The 24,404-nt window shown below is 47.0% G+C and overlaps 2 protein-coding genes across 3 annotated transcripts; one reads left to right on the forward strand and one right to left on the reverse strand.

Annotated features, from left to right (window-relative positions):
* Positions 1-5,737: 5,737 nt before the first annotated feature.
* Positions 5,738-12,432, forward strand: LOC136651012 (sulfotransferase 1A1-like). The gene is made up of 8 exons (XM_066627045.1): positions 5,738-5,942; positions 6,369-6,517; positions 8,103-8,228; positions 8,582-8,679; positions 8,948-9,074; positions 10,148-10,242; positions 11,287-11,467; positions 11,807-12,432. Exons 2-8 carry the CDS (start codon positions 6,370-6,372, stop codon positions 11,917-11,919), a joined length of 888 nt encoding a protein of 295 aa, XP_066483142.1. The 5' UTR covers positions 5,738-5,942; position 6,369; the 3' UTR covers positions 11,920-12,432.
* Positions 12,433-15,925: 3,493 nt separating this feature from the next.
* On the reverse strand, positions 15,926-23,910 carry SGF29 (SAGA complex associated factor 29). Of its 2 annotated transcripts, none has more exons than XM_066628340.1 (10): positions 23,823-23,910; positions 22,226-22,313; positions 21,927-22,002; positions 21,583-21,655; positions 21,434-21,498; positions 20,577-20,706; positions 20,326-20,472; positions 19,385-19,420; positions 17,937-18,099; positions 15,926-16,461 (listed from the first exon to the last, which is right to left on the reverse strand). In XM_066628340.1, the coding sequence occupies exons 1-10, from the start codon at positions 23,900-23,902 to the stop codon at positions 16,345-16,347; spliced, it is 975 nt and encodes a 324-aa protein (XP_066484437.1). In that variant the 5' UTR covers positions 23,903-23,910; the 3' UTR covers positions 15,926-16,344. The 2 variants fall into 2 exon arrangements, with proteins under 2 accessions (XP_066484437.1, XP_066484438.1); XM_066628341.1 differs by lacking the exon at positions 23,823-23,910 and adding an exon at positions 23,582-23,785.
* Positions 23,911-24,404: the final 494 nt, after the last annotated feature.

Here is a 24,404-nt window from a genome sequence, read left to right on the forward strand (position 1 = left end):
CTTTTCTCAGCTTCAACGTTGCCCATGTGCACATATTCTTCCCCATATCCCCTGGCACCATCTCCCCTTCCATTCCTCTGTTGTCTCTCCTGTATCTGTTTTGGATTGTGAGCCCCTCAGAATATTCTCTTCTATATGGTAAAGGGCCATGCGCATTTATGGCACTGCACAATGGTTTTCACTTAATTCACTCATTTATTCAATTTTCATCCCTCACATCTTCCAAGAAGCTCTGCTTGGCATTCATCACCTCTTCCTTTATCCTCACTGCAATCCTCTGAGATCAGTTAGGTGGAGGGACATGTGACAGGCTCCAGATTCTCCAGCAACTTCATGGGAGAAGATTCCCCCCCTCCCCAGTCTGACACAGCCCAGAGCTGGCCCATCTTTGTCTGTCTACTCGCCCCCACTCCTCCTCCTTGGATTGGTAAAGGAAGAAAGGACAGAGAGGAAGAGGAAATGTGGAAGAGAGGGAAGTGCTGAGCTAGAACATTGGAGAGCGGGAGGACCAGAAGATGGCACATCATGGAGTAAGGAGGGCAGCATCTAACATGCCACATCATGCATCAGGAGGTCTTGGATCAGTCATTGTGCCACATCAGCTCTAACTGCTACACAGGGTGCTGTTTTGGAGTAATGAGACGGCTGTTGGCAAAAAAATAATCTCACTGACTGGAAGGTCACAAAGGCCCCTGTGTTGTTAGGATTACCAGTACAGAAGTGTTATGAGGCAAGATCCACAGAACACATTTGGGCTTGTTTTGAAGATAATTGTTATCTAGGGCACATACATGGTTTAGGGTGGGCTATGTTGGAATGTTCAGTTTTATCTGGCAAAGGCAGATGGGTAATCCAGCCTCAAGGACCAATCAGAACTGTGGGCATAAAGCTATGGGGTGTTCCATAGGAAAGCCAGCCAGCCCTCCAACTGGACTGAGACAGAGAGTCTCCTTTTGGTGGAGATTTGGATCATATTGTGGCTGTTGATTTCACATTTTGAAGGAGCACATCACTACCATTTGAGATTACATTGCCCTGGGTTCCAGGCTACAGGACAACTGGTTGTGATGAGAATCAGAGTATTTTCGGTGAGGCCTGCTTTAAATAGACAGACAAATTGGCGTTAAAGAAGGAAACTATGAGGGCTGAATGAGATGGTTGCTTCCAGCAGTAGCTTGGCAGGGGGGGGGGAGTGCCCATCTCCATCTCCCCAATTGCCTCCACTGCTCCTCCTCTTCCTCCTCCCACTCCCTGAATGGGAAAAGGAAGAGGGGGTAAAGCAGAAGAGGAATGTGGAAGAAAGGAATTTGTGGGCCAGAGTACCCTCTCCTCCACACTTCCGCTCTGGCTCCTTCTCCCTTTTCCAGAGCAGAGGGTGACTCATCATCAGGTAAGGGGGGCAGAATTTGGCAGATGCCCTCAGGGTCAGGTGGTCTTGGGCCAGCCCTGGAAACAAGTTTGTTCGATATCACACTTGAATGAAGCAGCAGGGTGGCATCTAGAGAACATGGACATTATAACCAACACATACATTGCTTGGCTATTTGCCTGCTTTGCTTGAATGAATGAAACACAACTGAGACACTTTCCAGGGAGTTGTCAATATCTCCACTTCCAGAGATCCCCCAAGAGATCTTGCAGGGGGGTGAGTCCTGGGGAAGTCTCGCATTGCCGCACAGCTGAGAGGTGGTAATGGGATCTAGGGGATCAAGGCTACGTTGGAATGCACCTACACAAGATCCCAGACCAGGTAGCCTTGGTAAGCCACTCTCTCTTTGAACTCCCCAGTTGCAATATGGAGATGATGATATTTTCTTATCCTCCAGGCTTGTTGTAAGGATATGACCATTAGAAATGGTAATAGATCAGGAGCAGGACACAAGGTGCTGGGCTTCATCTCTGGTAAGTGAAGGTCAGGTTAGAAAGACCCCTGTCTGAACCATGGAGAGCTGCTTCCAGTCAGGGTCGACAGTACTGACCTAGCTGGAGTAAAGCTCTGACTCTGCAGAAGGCAGCTTCATCCATTCATTAATCGTATTTTACCTAAAACAGGGTGTCTAAACTCCGGCCTAGGGGCCACATCTGGCCCTCCAGAGGATTTTATCTGGCCCATGAGATTCCCCAGCATCTCAGAGCTAAAAATAACTCAAAGGAAGCAATTCCGGGTTTCCCAGCATGGGTATATACTGCACTCAGTCACTAGAGCTGCTGAATGCAATGTACCTGTAATTGAAAGAAATTATTCCATTACACTGCATTACATTCAGCACCTCTAGTGGCTGAATGAGATATATACCGATTCTGGGAGACCTGGAACATAAAAATAAATTTAAATTAACATCTACGTTAAACTCACACGGAGCAGAAACAGAGACAAATAAAAAAGGTTGTGATTTGCGTCATGGGTTGCCTGATGCTTTTTCAAAATCCATTCTCGCTCTTCCTGTGCAAATCAATTTTGCCCCCTGCTCCCCCAATCCTTTTTCAAAATCCATTCCCCTCTCATCCTGTACAAATCAATTTTGCCCTCTGCTCCCCTCCCCCTTCCACCCCCACCCACTTATTGTACATCAGTACAGTACATCGGTTCTCTGATATGTAAATATGTATTATTTATGGATTTATTTATTTTTTGGCCCTCAACACCATGTCAGATATACGATGCATCCCTTGTGCCGAACAGTTTGGAGACCCCTGATGTAAAAGATAAGGGGGAGGGAATAATGACCATTTGTGTCCTGATGTAGCCTTGGGGATGCTTTGAATTGGTGAGGGTCTTCTGGAATTATCTGTGAAAGAATCTGAGTCCCAGCCTTTCAGGCCAGAGTCTGTTCAATCCTCCATCTGCTTAAGCAACGTGGCAGGAATGGAGAAAAGCATGTTCCTCTTTTCCCCCTTCCCATAAACACTTGTCACAATTTTATGTGTTACTATAAATGCAACAAAAGTTACAATCTGGGCAAATTACGTGTCTTGTGGCTGTTTACTCAACCTTGCCCTAACTGGTTGGTCCCTATCCTTAAATCAAAAAGGGGTTCAGGCCCCGGGGAACTGCAGTCAATCAGGTGTAACTTTGGGTCTGAACCCAGACCAGACACTTGGTTGAAGATGCCTGGTCATAAGTGTCACACACTGTTTGCAATGTGTTCAAAATAGGCACACATTAAGAATTGAGCATCTTGTTCAGTCCCCTCCATGGAGATGGAAATTCTAGTTCACTGGTAGGAAGGATAATGCAAGGGACACTTATGGTGGTGTCTTAGCAATATGGGTTTGCATGCAGATCTACAGGCTGAGGAGGGGGCAATACAGCCTTCCACCCCCCCACTCTCCACAAAGCAACAGCCCCCTCCCCAAGCTGCTTCGCAAATCACAAAGTTGGAAAGCCTTTCTCATTCAAACTGCACGAACTAGTTTAGGGAGTCCTGGGCATGAGATGAAAGGAATGCATTTGCTGGATCAGATCAAAGGTCCATCTAGGCTGGTATCTACAGAGCAGCAAACTAGGTGCCTTCAAGGAGCCCATAAACTGGAAGAATGAACAGCCCCCTGCTGCTCCCCCCCCCCCCCTGGCACTGGTAATCAGAGATAGTCTCCCACTGATTCATCAACATCAACATCATGGCTCATAACCATTGAAAGACCCATCCTCAATGAATGTGAATACTCCCCTTCTATCTAAACTAGTTCCAGGTATCTAGATGGGACTGTTGTGGCTCCACTACAGGGTTGAGGTGGGTGGGTTGCAAAGTACTCTCTGGTGCACTCTTCATTTGCACAGAGACCATCCCCCCCATACTGTACTGTCTTCTTATCTTTGCACTTCCCGCAGAGTCCTAAGCATGCCATAGACTAGGATTATGGATGAACATGATATCTCCCATTGCACTGGACTGCAGGGCTGATCCAAGACCTCCTGCCACCCAAGAAGCCATGCCAAAAGTTGCTCCCCCAACCTGGTGATATGTCCAGAGGTATGGAGTGGAAAAGGAAGTGGGAAGCAGGAAAGTGGTGACTAGAGCATTAGAAACCATTCTCCTCTCCGCTATACTTTTTCCACTCCATCCCTTTTTCCAATCCAGGGAACAAGGGGAGGAGGAGTAGTGGTGGCAAGTCTGTCAACAGAGATGCGCAACCCATCACTACCAACCTGCTGCCTGAGGCGACTGGCTCAATCAACCTCATGGATGGGCCAGCCCTGGAGACGTGCCAGAGAGGTTTGTGCTGCCTCCAGATATGTACTGTAGCCGGTGGCAGTTAACAAAAAAAGACAAAGTGCATAATAATGATGGTCTTGTTCTAGTGGGAGCTCTGATTATCCTTGCAGGTTGGGTAAGTGCCCAGCAGCAACAATAATGTCCTTCTCTCCTTGCAGTTTCCGGAAAGGAAGAGGAAGCTGGCTTCAAGTGGAAGAAGCTGATTGGACAAATGGGCTCAGGAGATAAGCACACACCACTTAAGAAGAGATTTAAGTGGGAGACTGACAGTCATGATGGAAAGGGGAGACTGAGGGCCCAATCCTATCCAACTTTCCAGCACTGATGCAGGTGTGCCAACAGAGTGTACACTGCATCCTGCAGTGGGGGGGGGGGGCTGTCATGAAAGCCTCCTTAAGGTAAGAGAATATTTGTTCAGCTACCCTCTCAGTGGTTCTCACACTTTTAGCACAGGGACCCACTTTTTAGAATGAGAATCTGTCAGGACCCACCGGAAGTGATGTCATGACCGGAAGTGACATCATTAAGCAGGAAAAAATTTTGACAATCCTAGGCTGCAATTCTACCCATTCCTACCCAGGAGTAAGTCCCATTTACTATCATATACACAAAAGCCTGTTACAAAAAAACAGATCTGTAACATTTCCCCAAATGCAGTCACATACCATGGTAGCATCATTTAATATATTAAAAATAAAATGTTGAAATGAAATTGGTTCGTGACCAGCCTAGTGGCTCCCAACCCACAGTTTGAGAAACACTGTTCTAAATGCATTGCAGCTGCACTGGTGCAGGAAAGTTGGATAGGCTGTGAGTAGTGGCGTAGCTAGAGGGGGTGCAAAGAACTCAGTTTTTCAGGGCACCTCACCGCATGGAGCAAATGGCCCCTTCCCTTCCCCTTCGGAGCCATTTCGGGTGATAAGAATCAAAGGATGTTGAGACAGGATCCAAAGCCGGACAAGCCTTGGGGTCCACACCAGTTTTTCCAAAGGGGATTTTGAACTGGAGAAGGATCTCAGACCCAAGGAAGCCCTCTGACTACGTGGGGAAGATGGACCTTAATGAAATCCAGCTCCCTCCCTCCCACTGATAGCTCATCCTGCTGCTCCACAGACACTAAGGGGGCCAGCCAAAAGGGAAAGAGGGCTGTCCTCCTCCCACTGGACCTCCCTAGATTTGGATTTGACAGGTCTCCATCTGAATCAAAGTCCAGCCCAGAAACCTGTTTGCAATGCTTCATCCCAACCCGAAATGTGTGAGGCAGTCGTGCAGCAAGGAGTCCTCTGAGCATGTCTGGAGTGCATTTCCAGTCAGAATGAGGAATGGCAGTCAGTCCTGGGCAACAGTAGCAGCTAAGGGCAGGGCTCCAAGGTCCAAGTGCCTGGAAAGTTGGAAAGCTACACTGGCACCTCTTGCAGAGTCAAGACCTGCCCTGCCCTGGTATCAAAGATTGCCTTGAGCAGCTAAGCCAAAACTCTGCCCTGGTATCAATGATTGCCTTGAGGAGCTAAGCCAAAACTCTTTCGCAATGGGAGGCCCGGCTCAATCAGAAGGGCTTGGAAATGCTCTCAGAGGCAAGTTGGCAAACACTCCCGGGCCCTCCCCCTGCCAATGAATTTCAACTGGGTGAGAAATTCATTTCTCCTCCACCCATTCCTGGGGCAGATCCAGTCACCCTGCCCAGTTCAGCTTCAGCTCAGCTCCGGCTTGCATCTCCAGCTCAAGGTACATGACCCTTTGGCGGAGCTGCTGGGGGGGTGGGGGGTCTGTCCTGCAAAGCATGGGGAGGGGGCTAGAAGGCGGGGGGGGCTGTGAGCCAGGCGCAGGGGGGCTGGCTTGTAGCTTAGAAGGGGTGGGGGGGGGCTGTGAGCCAGGATTCCAGGGTCCTCTCTTTTTCCCCACTCTCAATTTGCTTTCCCACTCCTGCGGCTTCAATCACCCCCCCCCCCCACAAATCCACAACTCCAGCGGGCCCCCCCCCAGGAATTCCTCTAATTCCACGCACAAGAAAAGTTGTCCCTCCCCAGCCAACCTGTTCCGCAAGGCTCTGTTGCCCAGGCTCTGGGCTCCGAGCCACATCAGCGGACTCCAGTCCAGGGGCTTCACCGGTGGGATGTGCGCTTGCCCACCGATTAACCCCTTTCCTGCCAGGATGAAGACCGACGAAGAAGAGGTGCGCCCCCCGTTGGTTTCCATCCGGGGGGTCCCCCTGATTAAGTACTTTGCCGAGATGATGGAGGAGGTGGACGGCTTCCAAGCACACCCGGACGACTTGCTGATCTCCACGTACCCCAAGTCTGGTGAGTGACGCCTTGTGGGCTGGATCCCCACAGACCAAGGGGGAAGGGGGCACTTGGAACTGTGGCTTCCTCCACCGTCCTCAAAGCGGCTTTGCAGGGTGACCAGAAGTCATAACTGCAAAAGAGGACAAGACACCCCCAAATGTAGGACATCCCAGAAAAATGTAGGACACGGCAACATAAAAGCTAAAAACACTCGTATATTGCTTTCACATGGTTGATTTAAACACTATATTACTTATTATTAAATTTAAATCTATATTACACATAATTTATTAACTCCAAGAAGGCTATGCGCTGCCTGCTCACAGGGAAAAGGAGGACACTGAAGTTCTTTTCCAGGACATAAGGCTAAAAAAGAGGACACATCCTGGAAAAATAGGACATCTGGTCATCCTGATAGCAAGAAAGTTCAGGGGGGCAGCTTGTCAGTGAATCCTGGTCTTGAGGAAGTGAGGGTGATGGAGATGCATGGACAGGCAACTATAAGCAGGGAGAAAGCAAGGCAGCACACCTTGCAAGATTTACAGGTGACAAGAGGGACATGTGAACATCCGTAGAGCATAATTCCACCTACCAAGAACCACAGACCTCAGTCCCCCTTTGCCACACCCACCGTTACACATGGCTACGTCACCACGTCACTTCTGCCTGTTTTATTTCTACAGTTGCAGTCACCTGTAACCCACTAGCTTCTGAGGGCCTAACTGAGGGTCAAATGAGAATTCTGTGGTGGAAACTGCTGATTTCTCAAAGAAGCAGCTGGGTGTGTCTGGGGTGGGTCTAATTTGGATTGACATTGTTGTGGCGCACAGGGAGAGGGGGTATGGATAGATTTGGCATGGATTTGGCTGTGCTTAAAGTAGAATAGCAACAGGGCCAGTTCCTAGCACCAGAGGCAGCATGCCACTTTTACCTACTGATGTGTCAGCTTCTACTTCTCCTGCTTCCTGACTTGGAAAAGGGAGGAGGGGCAGTATGAAAAAAAACTAGACAGGACAACAGGTGTAGGGCAGGAGAGTGGTGGACTAGACCAAGATGTGAGACACTCTAGCCCACAACTCTTCTGTTTAGTGCACTTCCTGTTGCACCCCATTCCCCTCTTCTCTTGCATCCTGGAGGCAAGTGGGCAGAAAAGGGTGGGTAACCCTCGTAATTGGCTTCCTGAGGACAGCCTCATGGGTGGGCTGGCCCTGGATGGCTATACCTGCCGACATCAGCATAACTATTAAAGGTGAATGGGTCCAGTACAAACTAAATGATTGGAACTTGAATTTTCTTTGCAGTCAAGGAACCCATCACAAATCAGGTCTGAACTGAGAGACCTGGAACATGGAAATGCAACATGGAAATGGAACCCTTGTAACATTCACGCAGCCCCTCAGTTCAGGAGTAGCAGTAACTTTTCCTGTCCATGCTCCTGACATTCTCTCTTCCTAAGTGAAACTGATACCAAAGTTCAATAGAGTGAGCAAGTGTTAAGCTGAAATAACTGTTTGTGTGAAATTCAGCTCTGTGGGTTTTTTTCCCCTTGTACTACACTCCTGATCTGCTTCACCCAACTTTATTTATCATGTCCTATCAGGAACAACCTGGGTCAGCGAGGTCATCGACTTGATCTGTAAAGAGGGAGACCCCCAGAAATGCAGGGAAGATCCCATCTACCTGCGAGTCCCCTTCCTTGAATTTGCTGCTCCTGGCGTTCCCGCAGGTAAAAAAAACCTCACTGGCTCTCCAATTGGTGCTGCCCCATCTAGGAGGCCAACTAAGGTGAAGGAGGCCTCTGTTGGTGAACTGGCAGAGGGCATCTATCTCAGTTTGCATGCTTGCTTCCATCACTTCCCCTTGTCCTTGGAGTGAAAAGAAAGACCTTTTTGCTAGAGTTTGGGAGTTTGCAGAAAGTTCGATTTGGGAGTTGCAAAATTGCTGATCAGCTGCATTCCCTGGAGATCTACCAGTAGATTCTGACCTTTTGCTCGCCTCTTCTCTAGGGGGCACTGTAGTGTTGTTAGTGAGGGATGGGTAGAGGGTGAGAGAAGCCACTTCACTGCTTCTGTCTTCCAGGCATCGAGCTGCTCAAAGTGCTCCCCCCTCCACGCCTGATCAAAACCCACCTCCCTGTCCAGTTGCTCCCCGAATCCTTCTGGGAAAAGAAGTGCAAGGTGAGAAGGTGCAGTGCCTGAATCTACCAAGTGGGGAATCTTCGAGGGGCCATCAAAGTCACAGAGTGGAGGGGTGGAATGGAGAGAGAGGGCCTACAGTTGCTTATTTCCTGCAGAAATATTGGAACTGGGTGTTGGGTTAAGGTGCATCTCAAAAATCTCAGATTTCATGTTCTTCAGAAAAGCAGGTTTCTGCACATGTGATTTGCAGGAGCCCAACAGACAATGCAGGCCTGCTTAATTTGCATGCTCATCTCTCGCCCAGCAGATGATCTATGTAGCCAGGAATGCCAAAGATGTAGCTGTTTCATACTACTACTTCTATCAAATGGCCAAAGTCCATCCTGAACCTGGTACATGGAATGAATTCCTGGAGAAGTTTATGGCTGGAGATGGTAAGGACTGTGGAATGGGAAATGAACCCCTTGGATACTGACCCTGTAGGACTTCAGGAAGATGTTTCGTGGCCCAAATGATGTACAGTCTGGAACCTGCTTGCTCCCCTGTGATAGTGAACCATCTCCCACCCTACCTGGTTTAGAGCTCTGTTGACTCCAGGGTCAGATTTTTACCTACAGCACAATCCTAGGCATTTCTGCTCAGAAATAAGCCTCACTGAGTTCAGTGGGTCTTACTCCCAGGTACGTGTGTATAGGATGGTAGCCCTAGTTGCCTTTTTCATGATAGGGGCTTCAGGGATAGGATCCCATAGACACATATAGCTGCATGAGAGCTAGACTCAAGTTCCACTCTAGGGGCTTAAGCAATGCGTACAGGGGAAGAATTGTGTCGGTGGGCACTTTGCCCACCCACACTCACACCCACAAGCCCAGCCTTGACTGCAAAGACGAGGAAGACATTGCTTCAAATCTGGACCTGTGGGAAAAAACCCTTCCATGCAATTAGGGACCTCATCCATCAGAGTACCTGACTGCTTCCCCATAGACCTAGGGAAGGGTCTATGTGCATCTGGCTTTGGTCATGTAGAAACCCCATTCTCCCACCTTATGCTACACACTGGGCAGTGGTTGCCGAATTGCAGCTGCCGAGTGGTGAGGCCAGGCAACACAATCTGCCTTCCCTTTACATGTTGGTTGGGCACTTGCACAATACATGAGACCAATTGAGGCTGTTGCATCAGGCACAAGGTAGGCATCCACGTTTGTCTGCTCACTTATCTCCAGTGCTCTTCCCACTCACTGGAAAAGGAAGAGGGGGAAGAGCAGAAGAGTAAGTATGGAGCATCTGATGCTCTAGCCCACCACTGTTGTCCTCCACTCTTCCTCTTCAAAAGTCTCAGCCAGAGGTTTCCCCCCTAATCCTGCTACCCAAGAACTTTTATCTAGATATTAAGCTTAGAAGAATCTTGGACAGGCCACATCACTGAGCTATGTCCTCTCCCCAAAGTGGCAGGCCTGGGGCTTCCATTTTGGAGAAGGTTCTCACTAAGGCACATGTCTCTCTGTAGTCTCCTTTGGATCCTGGTACGAGCATGTCAAAGGCTGGTGGGACAAGAGAAAAGAACAACGGATGCTCTACCTGTTCTACGAAGACATGAAAGAGGTAATAGCTTTTCTGTTCCTCCAGCATTTCCTCCACTCCCTCTGGAAGTGTCATACTTTATTTCTTCCCAGACTAAGGGCGCAATCCTAACCAACTTTCTAGTACTGACTTAGCCGCAATGCAGCCCCCAAGGTAAGGCAACAAACACGCCCTAAGCTTGAGGAGACCCCCTTGACTACCTCCCCACTGCAGGATGCAGTGCACACCACATTGGCATAGCTATGTCAGTGCTGGAAAGTTGGTTAGGATTGCACCCTAACTCTCTTAACGCCGGCTCTGCTTCCCCCAATCAGCCCCAGCCTCTGCAACCAGCCCTCCTTGACCTCTTCTTTCTCTACCCTTCCGCCCCTCTAGCCATCACAGTGGATCAGACAAAACATCCATTTCTCTAGTCCAGGGATGGCCAAACTTGCTTAACTTGCTTACATTTGGTAAACTTCAGATGCCGAGAGCTGCAATATTTAAGAAGTATTTAGATTCTTGAACATATTTACTCAACATGAACATTCAGTTTACTTTTTAATCCAGTGTACTCTCAGTTTATACCTGGTAACTAATCATAAAGCTTGAAAATTTTATGAACCTTTTATATTAATTGTGATGCAAAAAGGAGCTCAGCCAACGTATTTCCATGAGCCTCACATTATAGGCCAAAGAGCCACACAAGGCTCATGAGCTGCGGTTTGGCCTAGTCTTTTTTTGTTTCCAACAGTAGCCAGATATTTCCGGAAGCGCAGCACTGCCTTACACCCACACCCACTCATCCATACACAAATCATGGTTTGTCCCTAGCATCCCAGAGACTCTGTCTTCTGAGTTCCATTTTGTGATCATGGCTAAGAGACATCTGGGCACATGTGTGCTTGCAAAATCTCCTTATGATTTGAACATGAGTGTTCAGAAGTGGAGTAGCAGCAGCAGGTGCACTGGAGCACCAAGTGGGTGATGGGCTGTGTTTTTTTTAGTATCCCAGCCTTCTTGCTCCTTCTCTGCCACCCCTCTCCAACCCATGAGAACAGTCCCCAAACACTGCTTCTCCTCTAGGATCCTCAGCGGGAGATCCAAAAAGTAATAGAATTCCTTGGAAGGACCCCTGATCCTCACCTGGTGGAGAAGATTGCGCACCTCACTTCCTTTAAAGAGATGCAACAGAACAAAATGGCCAATTACACAAGCATTCCCACCTCCATCATGGACCACACAGTTTCCCCGTTCATGAGGAAAGGTGAGTTGGCCCGACAACGGAAGGCTATGGATCTCTGTTTGCTCAGAATAAGAATGGAACATGCTGTTCAAATGGGGAGTGAGGACAACATCCTTTGCCACCCTCCTCAGGGTCTAGAATTTGGAGAAACAAAGGGGGAGGAAGCTTTAGAATTTTGAAACAAACAAAAAAGGCTGAGTCTTGCCCCATTAATAGCTTCCATTAATGAGTGAAAGAGAAATAGGGGGCCTGGGTGGGGAAGGAACTGCAATTCTGTTCCTTTCCCACCCATCAAATCTGATAGGCTTCATCCCCCATCAGTCATCAGTAATCTGACTGCTGTCTCTTTCCCCAACCCAGGAATCACCGGTGACTGGAAGAACCTATTCACAGTGGCTCAAAACGAGCACTTTGACGAAGATTACAAGAGGCAAATGGAAGGAACCACCCTCAAGTTCCGGACCGAGATCTGATGGCTCTTGCTTCCCTTGAGAAGGAAGCCCTCTTTCAGCAAAGCCTATTCCCTTCAACATTTGAGAAATTATATTCCTTTTTTAAAAATTAAAACAACAAGTTGGTGATAGGTTCAGCTGAGGACTAAATCCACCCATGCGGGTTCCCATGTGATGAGTTACGGCCCAGTCCTATCCAGTTGAGGCTTCACTCTGCAGCTTCCTTCCCCAAACTGTACCTCTTCTGAATGGCCAGGCAGCTGCGCAGCTGTGGCTTTACCTGTGGCACACCCATCATCCCAGCCACTTCCAACAGACTCCACCCTGTCCAGGCAGTGCCATGTGGTCACCATGGCAGTGGAGCCAAGTGCCAGCTCCCTACTGGGCAGTATCACTAGGTGAAAAACTCTGGGGTGGACCTCTCAGTCTGCAGTGGTACATACCTATGTAAGGAAGAGAGTTACGTGATGGAGCACTTGCATATCTCCCTGCTGTGTAAAGCTAGCACTTCCAATAAAATGGGTTTTAGCCTCATCTCTGCCTTGATGTTCTGGTTTTCTGTGTGCAGGGGCCTTTCTGCCTTTTGGCAAATTTGGGATAGGGTTAGAACATGTGATCCTTCAATCTTCATCCCAAAGGGATGCAACCTCAGGGTGCTGTACCACAAGCTTTCTTAATGAATGGAAATGGAATACATGGCATCGGTCTGGCAGGGCTTTCAAATATGTGTCAAGTTTTTGTTCTCACCTTTGTAGAGTGCAGCCTAAAAGCTTCTTTTCCTGAGGCTCCTACTGGGGAGGTCAAAGGTGAGGCAGCCACAGAAGGCCAAGACTGTGAACTCTCATGAACTGAAACAGTATATGATGTAAGGTTTAACTCGAGAGAAGAACCATGGGAACCACTCAAAGCTCAACTACCCTTTTTTTTCCTTCAGATGCCAACCTGATGGAGCATTGTGTGAATGGTGGCATAGCATCACCTCCATTCATCCATGCTCAGTTCAAACAAGACAATGCAGGCTAAGCCAATCCCATAGTAACATAGAAGAGGAATACGAAGAACTGCTGATCACCGAAGATCACTATTCTGTTGAAACTGATATCCACTGGATTGTATCTAAAGATGCCTTCCACAAGTGGATGAGCACTTCTGCCTGTGCTATAATGTGAAAAAGAGGGTAGGAAATCCACACTGTTTGTTTTTATTGTTTATTGGCCTAGTGTCAATGAACGGTGTTTCACCTTTACTGCTGAGAGTGGAAGTTTTTATAAGAGTCAATGTTTTATAGAACTCCTGCTCTGAGGTGAAACTGGATCGGTGCATTCCGCAGGACTGGAATTGTGCTGGATGCGTATGTTACTTCCACACATTTGTGCAAAGAACATGCCCTTGGAGGGTTATTGGATTTTCTCCTACAAGAGTCGAAGGAGGTTTCAACACAAGATCACGTTCTCCTCCCTTGTTTTTTTTTGTTGCATAATAGTTGAAAGGCTGTCAAACGTTTTGCTGTGTAAGATGGCATATTTGCTTTTACTGGAGAGCTCTCTAGATTTTTGCAACTGGCCATGTTTCACACTGAGTTCTTGCTCAATGAGTCATTTCAGTGCAGTGGTTATTTTCTTTTGTGCCACCAGCCTTTGATATGGTCACAACGGGTTCCAAAAGAGACTACATGAACCTTAGTGAGAATAAATATCTGGTACAATTGAGTACAGGCCTGTATGAGTGAAACATGCAAAACTATGGCCAAGGCTCTGGGTGCATTTATTTTTTTAACACACTAGTGTTAAATTCTGTGCCAAGAATTTTGTGACCTACTGCACACTGGCTTAAACTGAATAATTCATTTTGCTTTTGTGACTCAACGGGAGGGAAAGGGAGCCAAGAAGCCCAAACTCTCGTGGTACACCTGCAGACCATTCACGGCACGCCAGTGTGCCACGGCACAGTGGTTGAAAATGGCTGGTTTAAGGTCACATTTTCAGAATACTGTGCTGAAATCCGAACCCAGTACCCAATTCTGCCTTTGCACAGAATTTGCCTTCTTGCTAAGATGCACATGAGAGCCAACAGTCTGCCATTCAGAATGTGGATCATCCAAAGCTTGCATCAACACCTGAAGTTGTCAACTTATAGTTTTAAGAACACCTGCTCAGGAGGCTGAACCTGGTGAGTTTCTCATGGGTCAGGAGGGTGGAGTCTGACACATTTGAGCTTCTCAGACTGATGGAGTTTGGGCTGGTGAGCTCTGTGAATCAGGTGGTGGGTTCAAAAGAAGGGGGGGGGGAATCCTACACACTCCAGATAAATGTTTTTTTAAGGGAAGTATTATAATCATAACATAGCTGAGGCTACGGAGTGAATTGCCTAAGCCTACCTAGTGCGTTCATGGCAGAGCTGAGATTCAGACCAGAAAAGGCCCAATTCACAGCTCAGTCTTTAAACCAGTATGCTACACTGGTTTGTTAACAAAATGCCACCTGTTACTGAGATTAAATTGAGCATCTCTCACCTGCAGTTTAGCAATCCTAAACCTGGCTTAAGGAAAGGAAGCTACCAATCACCCCTAATACTAGGGCCCCACCCAGATCCTGTTGGTTGGGCAGGGCAGTTAACCAGCAAACTCCGTAAAGGTTTCATGTTGTTTTTAACAAGCATAAAAAAAAACACCACTGGCTAAAGTTCACTGGCACAGAGGAGAAGCCAGAGCTGAGACAGAGGATGGGTGTTTCTGAGGTGTCCAGGGATGGAAGAGGACAGGTCAGAACAAGAGACCAAAGCTGGGAACTTGATAAAATAAAAATTGCAGGCATGAAATTGTTGCTGTTCCCCTGGAACACAAAGAGGAAAATCACTGTGATTTTTCCAGCACCAGCTCTGAAACCAGTGGTGATGCGGAGCTTACAAGACACTATCAGCATCACTACATATCCTGCCTTTTCTCTAAAGACCTCGGAGGGGCATACATGACTCTTCCTGTCCCTGTCTTCACAACGACTGTATCCACAAAGCCGTTTGATATGTACCAAATGGCCAAAGTCATCCAGGTAGCTCGATGGCTAAGGAGGGATCTGAACCCCATTTCCCCCAGCTGTAATCTAGTGCTCCAACCACAACCCCATTGTAGCTCAGCTTGGTTTCAGTCCAGGCTCGGCCATGAACCCTTGATGCCAAACCACACAACCTCCTCTCTCTGCAACTATAAAATTTAACACATTGCCACCCTACCTTTCCTATTGCTTGAGGTGGTGTACAAAAATGTCAATATATAAAATATAAGTCAACACAGAAAGGTAGCAATCACTTAAACAACACCCTCAATATCAACATCAGGACTTACCCCAGTGATTTCACTTCCAAAGGTCTGCAGAAGCAAAAAGGCTTTTACAGCAAGAGTGCCTCCCTTGTTCTTTTTGATTGAGTTTCTAAAGCCCTGATGCAACTCTAAAGAAGGCCTTGCACATCCTAATCACTCTTTATTTATTGTTTTTAAATAAAATGTGTATATTCTGCTCTTACTTGGAACACTCCATGGTCTCCCATCCAATTTGCTTTATCTTTAAGCAGATGTAGACAGTGTGTGGTGTTATCGGATTATTCACTGCTTCTCACCCCAAGCCCTACCCCTACTCATTACTCAACCGTTATAACTTCTCCAAAAGTTCTCAATTATATAGAAGGGATTCAGAGAAAAACCTTAAGAGAATAATTAGAACAGAAACCACCTCTCTTGTCTTGCAAGCCTGCTGGGGGGACTGAATGAGACAAGGCACTGAATGCGCCACAGATATTATACAGAAAATTACCCCCTAAAGTAGTTTAAACAACCCAGCCACCCTTCCTTATCAAAAACTAAGGGATTCTCGCCACTCCTGAAATGAGAAGTCACAAGCCTACACTAACTTGTTGCCATATAATCTCGTGCATTTGCTTTGTTCTGTGGCAAACCAGGGGGACCTGAAGCTTTCATTCCCCACCTTGATTTATGAAGTCCTTCTGGTAGAAAAAAAAAGCATGCAGAACAAGATTAAACACATAGTGTTTTATTAAATTGGAACATACCAAGCACCACAAAGAGACATCCAGCAGATCCAAAGGACATGTCTATTAATCCAAGCAGTAGATATCCCAAACCATCTTGTGCAACAAGTGCTTTATCAGAGGAACTGTTTGCAATTTCTTTGATAATCAGCTTCAAGAGGAGCTACTGACGTGTATCACAGTAGCTAACTTTTGAAGCTAGCCATCGAAAAGTTGCAACCAATTCTTCTGAAGAAAAGATGAGTGCTCAGATTTATGCTGACTGAATTAATAAACTTGTCTCTTGCTCTTGTTGGATTTTTGCTTGTTTCTGTTTTATCAAATCTGCCACCGCAAAAGTCCATCTGTTCCACAGATCTGGTTTCTTACCATGCCACACCATCCAACTCCCACTAGAGGGCATGGTCACTTCTTCTTGGTTTCTTTGCAGGCCACGACATAGCGCTGAGCCACATTGAGGGGTGGAGAGTAGCCATCAGCATAGCTGGTGTCTTCAAACAGCACTGAGTAATCGTCCTGAGGCTGGGAGAAAGACAAGTTACCCATTACCTTACAGAGGGGAAAAAACCCCTGGTTCATTACTTCATGTTCTCTTGAACCAGGCAGTTTTAGTTCAGAGTCAATTCCCCTTACAGCAACATTACTCAATTAAGTTGTGGGATGGGCCAACTCACACCCCTGACCTGCTGCCAACTTGGCCAGCAGGATCCATTCTGAGCACTTATCCCATGCACCTGATGTTCAATAGCGGCTGACAGCACCTTCATGCACAAAATCACAAGGAAACCTGCTGGGCTACTCAGTGAAAAGAATCTGCTGCAGCAGGCCCAGGACACATCAAAGACAATACATGCTGGAACAAGAGATGTAGGAAGGGTAACGAGCTTAGATGGCTTTACAAAGTGATTAAACAAATACACGAAGGATGGTGGCAATCAGCCATGACAAACAGAGGTGAAAACTTTGTGTTCAGGAGATGAATACAGAGGACAAACAACCAGGACATAAACTAGTTGTGGGTTGCATGAATGCTGACAGAATACAGGGTTAGATGGAATTTTGTCTCAAGGCAGCAAGGCAGTTCTTATGTTAGATGAGACTACTATAGGTGGATTTAGATATCACGGGAAATCAGTTTCCTACTACAAGGAGAAGCCTGAGCCTGCAATCCTATCCACACCTAGGAGTAAGCCTAGGCTAACTACACTGGGACTTACTTCTGAGTAGACACATAAAGGATTGAGCTCAGAGATCTATGCTCTTATGTGCTCTCCCACCCCTCTGCTTTTGCACACAAGGAAAGAATAGTGAAGGCTTGCACTTTGGGTTTGAAATAGAACACTGCTCTTTATAATGTACGAACTTGGGGGACTGTGGTTTGTTCACACTGATAAACCAGGATCAAACCAGCTTCAGATTTTGCTTTGATACCTAAAGGAAGTTACAGTTCCACAATATGTACACAGTTCCCTGTCTCTGAACATAACACATATCTGATTTACTTGAAAACAGGATGTGGTGATAGCATCTGGCCTAGATGCCTTTAGAAGGGGATTGGACAAGTTTCTGGAGGAAAAATTCATTACGGGGTACAAGCCATGATATGTATGCGGAACCTCCTGATTTTAGAAATGGGCTATGTCAGAAGGCCGGATGCAAGGGAGGGCACCAGGATGAGGTCTCTTGTTATCTGGTGTGCTCCCTGGGGCATTTGGTGGGCCGCTGTGAGATACAGGAAGCTGGACTAGATGGGGCTATGGCCTGATCCAGTGGGGCTGTTCTTATGTTCTTTCCCTTTCCTCTCATATGTAAAGGAAGAAAGGGGGAGAAGGAGAGCCCATGGCTCTCCCAAGCTCCTTGCTGTGGCAGAAAGTAGTTTCCCATCACAGCTGAACTCACTCAATTTCAGGAACTAGTACAAGGCCAATGGGGAAGAGGAGACAACAGCTTGGCAGCCACAGGGTGGACTAATCACTGCCTCTTGGCTTCTTCCTTACCCGCTGTGGTGGGGTGTGGATCAGCGCTCGGTAAAAGCAGGTGGTCTGTGGATACAAGGCCAGGACCAGCTGGTCTTTCTGGAACAAGGCTTCGGGGTCTGTTTCTGGGTTAGCCTTCCACTGGGGCAAGGGGATAATACGGCGGCGGCTCAGGGTGTGGCGCCTAGGGAGAGGAGGTAGACATTAACATGGTAACCCAAACAACTCATGTCTCATTGAGCCCGTACCAACAAGATGAAAGCCAGAAAAGATTACAGTCCTGCACATAGGTACAAAGAATCAGAGACACAAGTAGAGGATAGGGGACATCTGGTTTGGCAGCAGCATGGATGAAAACAATCTAGGTGTCTGTGGACCACAAGCTGAAGTGTGGAGTAGCTGCAAAAACGTGACTGCAGTGCAGGACTGTGTTAACAGAGACAAGCCGCAAGAAGTTACAATCCCACTCAGCTCCGTACTAGTCAGGCTGCACTTGGAATACTGCATCCTGTGTGGGGAACCATATCTTAAAAGACATTGATAAGCTGGAATAAATGCAGTGAAGGGCAACCAGGATGGTGCTGGAAACCATGTCCTATGATGAACAGCTAAAGAACTTGATACTTTTAGCTTGGGAAAGAGGACACTAAGGGGAGATGCGACAGCCATCTTCAAGTATCTGAAAAGCTGTCATGCAGAAGAAAGGAGGACACTCTCTGTGGCTCCTGAGGGCAGGACTAGAACCAATGGGTTGAAACTACAGGGAGACAGATTTAGGCTAAACATGAGGAAGAACTACCTAACTATAAGAGTTCTCTGGCACTGAAATAGTCTGCCTCATGCAGGTGTGGGCTTTGCTTCATTAGTGGTTTTCAAGCAGAGGCTGGATGGCCAGCTATCAGAGATGCTGAGATGCTGCACTGTTCAGGAGTGTTGGACTAGACTAGTGTTCTTCAGTCTTGAGGTCAGGACCCCAATGGGGTTGCAAAGCCTCAGTTGTGGGGTCGTGGCAACCTACAGGAATGAAAAAGGTTGAAGACCACTGGACTAGATCACCAAGGGGGAGGCATCTGGTGTACCCCTTCAGGTACCAAGAGACTGTTTTCCAGTCTTGCTCAGATTCTTAGCAATTGTGTTAAAATAGCTTTCACTAGCACCAGGCTTCACGGTAACTTTTTCCTGTTCTCTCTAATAAAAATTTTTGGCCACAGTGAACAGTGCTGGGAGAGCATTACAGAGGCAGGGAGTGGGCGGGGACATGGGTGGGGGTGAGTGGATAGGGTTCTGGGAGGGGGGTCAGGATCGACAGTGGGGTCCCCAGTCTCATACTTTATTTATTAATATATTGGGGTTGTTGCATGCAAAAGGTTGAAGACCACTGGACGATCACCCCCTCCAGGATTCCTTCCAACTCTAACATTCTGTGATTCCCCACAGCAGCCCTCTTTTACAATCACTTCACAACTTACTCTTTTCCTTCTTCATCAATATCATCCACCTCATACCTGGGGGAAAGAAGACACCAGGTAAGAACACAAGGCAATCAAAACCACAGGATCACAGAAAAAGATCTGGGTCCACGGGAAAGCTGAGATCCATCATTACTCTAGCAAATGTTAGGAATCACATACATGTAGAAGTCTTCTCTAGCCCTCTCACATGTAGCCCTAGACAACAATTTCTGTGCATCTATTTTTGTATGAACCTGAGCTATCACTCACATGTCACAATGACAAGACAACATAGCACATTTCTTAGGGGCTGTTTGCTGATGCTTCTCCTGCATATTTTTAGATTGTCAGCACTTTGATGACCAGGAAGCATTTATTTTGCTATGTAAACAGTTTCATGAATGTTTTTTGTTTAAAAGCAGCATATAAATATTCTTAATCATAACAATAACAGCTTCTGTTTTTGGATGGGAAGAGCAATGTCTGGGTGCACTGGTTAACCAGAGAGCATAAACATTGGGCATGCAGATTTCTATACACAAGCATCTGAAAGCACAATTGTAGTGAGGCTTCCACCCTGAAAAACAGCCTTTTCTATTTGGCCTGCAGCTTGCCACGATATTGTCATACCATAGTCTGCTGGTATATTGCAGGTCTGGTGCACAAGGGCAGCAAAGAACCCATCACTTTTGGCAGTAAGGGCTTGAGTTGCTAGCCACAAGGTGGACCTGAAGCTAGAGCAAACCAGTAGCTACCAAGTCACCACCAAAATAAGGTCAGAATTCAGTTCCAAATCTCCACGAGCACTAATCTAAATGAGGAACTTTTCAGGGACAAACAAACATTCCTAGACCAAGATATCTGTGCAATCACAGCTCTCCACAGACAAAATCTCATCAATCGTAGCAAGGAAAACCCTTGAATGCCCCCCTATAGCTTCATACACCAGACACACTCACTTGTTGGTGGCATGATTGTAGCTCACAGCCTCAGCCAAGATCCACTGCTCATCCCCATCAACAGCTTTGACGCGGGCTGCCACCTTGTCCCCTGGTTTGGCCACATAATCGCTTGAGGCAGGAATGGCGCCACACAGTGGGGGAGGCCTATGGAAAGAAGAGAGGACATGGGATTTTAGGCATGGTTAAAGGCTAAATACCTTAACAGATTATCAAGGCACACCATTCCCCCTCCCCCCTCCAATAATCACTTCTCTCCAGGTTTCCCAATCCACAGAGGAAGCGTCATGGCCGACTGCTGGAGAAGCGTCATTAGCACACCACGACGCATGGTTTTCCGCGGTGGCTCTGAATCATTGTAGAGTCCAGCAATCTTGGCAGCTGTGGGGAGAAAGGGAAACAGATCAGAAGTTGATCTGATCTGCTGATTTCAAGAGAAATCCTCTTGAAAACCCATCACCGAAAAATGCCCAATAAAAACATCACTCTAGAAATGTGAAACTTCCTCTACCATTTAAGATTACAAAGCATTTGTTCTGGTCCTCCGAGTAGAGTTTTTAGTCAATTTCCAATATTTCAGATCAACTCGATGACCTTAATTTTTCTTTGCTTAGTTTCTGTTTGTTCTGTGTTTTTCTTTGCATGTATGTGATGAGCTGAAATATCAGTCTTGCAATGCCTTAATCACATGGAATTATGAAACTATAGGTGCAATCCTACCTTGCGCTGGAACAGGCGAGCCCAAAGGCTTGTGCTGTATCCAGTGCAGGATAGGGGCCCAAGGCGACTCAGCCAGAGGCAAGGGGAAACTTTTCCCCTTACCTCCAGGAAAGGCGCCCTTACCCCTATGGGTCTTTCCTAAAGGAAAGTCAGGACCTAAATTATCTTTTTCTGTCAGCCAGGTCCCCAATGCTAAGGGAAGTCAAGCTCAATGCACAGTTTGCCCAGGGAACAAACAAATAGCCTTTTCAGAGACCCTTTCAGAGTCCCCAGGTGACTGAAACACTGTTAGCTTGGACTAAGCTGGAGTTTACACCACTTGCCCCAGTGCTTTAAGGTAAGTCTTGTCTCATTTGATGCAGTCTCTTCAGAACTCTGTGGCACTCACCAATACGACGTTCTTCAAGAAGGGACTTAATCTCAGCAATCTTGTCAAGGTCCTTACGTAGGATGCTGGATAGTGGGGAGAAAAAGTACATGGAAGTTTTCTACAAGTCAAGATCTCCTTATGGGAACTTGGTGTTTGGGTACACTCACTTGCATTCAGCTTCTGCATCAGCCTTGGCTGTTGTGTAGAGGCCACGTAACTTGGTCCGATAATATGGAGATACTGAAATGGAGAAAGATGAGGCTATCCTAACTTTCAACCCCCCATCAAGTCTCTTGAGACATCTTAAAGGGATTTCAAGCTGGGGAAGACTTTAAACCTTGAAAAGGATAAGGCAGTGTCATACTTTACAATGGGGGATGAATCTGGGTCTGTAGTTCAGTGGTGGAGCATATGCTAGGCATGCAGAAGATCTCTGGCATGTCCAGAAAGGGGTGGGCAAGAAGGATTAAAGGCATAAGGCAGCTACATATGTTCAAAAAGTCCCACTCACTTTTGTTTTCTGTCTGCATTCTCTCATGCGTTTTCTGGATGTTCACCAGGTTGTGTTCACTCCTCAGTCGTTCTTCCTGGTGAGGAAAGGGCTTCTGGGTAACTTTACTGGCAATACAACTCACAGTTTGGGTGCTCCCAACCTGTCATCCCCAGACCAACTCCTTGTTCCTCCCACAGCAAATGATAACTATATAGGCTGTCTGAGATATTTCCATCCTAGACAACCAGAAGATGAGACTATTCTTTGACAACCCAGTCCCTTTCACTTTAACTGCTCTGGAAAGGCTACCTCATTACCTGTGTCTGTTTGATAAGCTGATGCAACTCCCCTAGGAGCTCAGCAATGCGGGAATCGGCTGATACCAAAGCCATGGAACTGAAGGAACTGCAGAGGAAAAAAAAACCACACTCAAAAACTGAATTCCTATGATTACAGGTTGAGTGTATTACTTCACTCTATGGAAACCCAACTTCTCAATACACAGCAATAACAACACCTTTATAGAAAGGTCCACAACTAGGCTTGTTACCAAAAACAAATGTGATATGCTGCTTCAGGATTGTAATGGAGGTACATATATCTGTTTGCCAGGAGAATGAAGAGCAGATGCATTAAGGCTATACACTTTCCTGGGAGTAAGCCACATTGAACACAATTGGACTTACTTCTGAGTAGATATTCATAGGACTGTGCCCTGCAGGATATTCAGAATTAACTTAAAGCACCTATGGAAGATAAAACTGAACAGTTACCCTTAACAAACGTAAATTATCTTTTGTATATATAACCAGAGTGGTAAAATAATCATTTCTTGTGCTATATGCACTTCTGGCCAAAGAACGAACTCTGGTCTACACTACAGTGTAAAATAGATATTTAGAGTAACTCCAGGTTAACAAATCCAGAACGAAAGGCAAGAGTTTGTATATGGATGTCTGTCTGTTCTCATTACCTGGGGAAGAATAATGTACAACCGCAGAGATGGACATTGCTGACTTCTACCCCAGAGACAGTGCCTAGCTTGCTACAAGAACATCAGAAGAGCCCTGCTGGGTCAGGCCAAAGGCCCATCTAGTCCAGTTTCCTGTATCTCACAGTGGCCCACCAGATGCCTCAGGGAGCACACAAGACAGCAACCTGCATCCTAGTGCCCTCCCCTGCGTTCTGAGGCAGCCTATCAGGAGCTTGCACATGCCTATCATGATTTGTGACATGCAATGGACTTTTCCTCCAGAAATTTGTCTAATCCCCTCTTAAAGACATCTAGGCGAGCTGCCATCACCACTTCCTGTGGCAGGGCATTCCACAGACTAATTACACACTGGGTAAAGAAATATTTTCTTTAGTCTGTTCTGAGGTAAAAGAAGTTGGTTGCACATGCCCAGCATGGCTTGCAACCCGTGATGGGCTTTTCCTCCAGAAATCTGTCCAATCCACTTTTTCAAGGCATCCAGTCCAGATCACATGTCCACATCCTGTGGCAAGGAGTTCCACAGATTAAGCCCTGGTGCAAACCAGACATGGCTTCGGGAGGGGGGGAGGGGTAATGCTGCAGTTGCCAGACAGCCCCCTGCCCTCAGAGGCTATCTCCAAGGAGATATCTCCTGCTGTCTCCAAGGAACAGCACAAACAACCTCATTGGTTTTGTTTACCTTTCGGACTCTAAGGGTTAAATGACAAGAGAACCAGACTCCCAGCATGCACCGCGGCTCCACACTAGGCACAGAAACCACCTTCCCAGCATGCAACGGGAGTTGACAGCGGGCGGGACGCCTCATGCTCAAGGTCCAGGGCCGGCCGCGCATGCGCACAACGAGCACCAACGTTTTTCTTCCCCGAGAGCTCCCATCTCGACAGCAGGCGGCTTCTTCCCTCCTCCCCGCCCTCCCGTACCGTTCACAGCCCGGAACTGTAGCAGCAACACGACCTCGATGCAGCCACAACTCGGAGAGGGATAAAGTAGTAACGCGCATGCGCGAAGATGCCGAAGGCCGCAGAAGCCCTACGCGCATGCGCAAACCATAACTTGTTTTAGCGCATGCGCAGTCAGCTAGGCCGGCTTCCCATTGTGAGCCTGACAGAAAAGCCAACGTGGCCTTGTTTTCTGCTCATGCGTAGTACAGCTGTTCCACAGCGCCACCTGCTGGTCGTTCTAATTTGCTACCAGAATGTCAAAGGATGATGGCTTTGGGGCAGCCCACAAGCAAGAGAGGAAGGCATACTTTTCTCCCACCATTGTTCTCCTGCAACTGGTGTTCAGATGAAAAGAAAGGCGGTATATAAATACCTTTATTATTATTATTATTATTATTATTATTATTATTATTGCGTCCAGTTCTGGTCACCACATCTCAAAAAGGACATAGTGGAAATGGAAAAAGTGCAGAAGAGAGTGACTGAAATGATTACTGGACTGGGGCACCTCCCTTACGAGGAAGGCTACAGTGTTTGGGCCTCTGCAGTCTAGGACAGACA

The sequence above is a fragment of the Tiliqua scincoides genome, chromosome 5, assembly GCF_035046505.1.
Source record: "Tiliqua scincoides isolate rTilSci1 chromosome 5, rTilSci1.hap2, whole genome shotgun sequence".
Lineage (NCBI taxonomy): Eukaryota > Metazoa > Chordata > Lepidosauria > Squamata > Scincidae > Tiliqua > Tiliqua scincoides.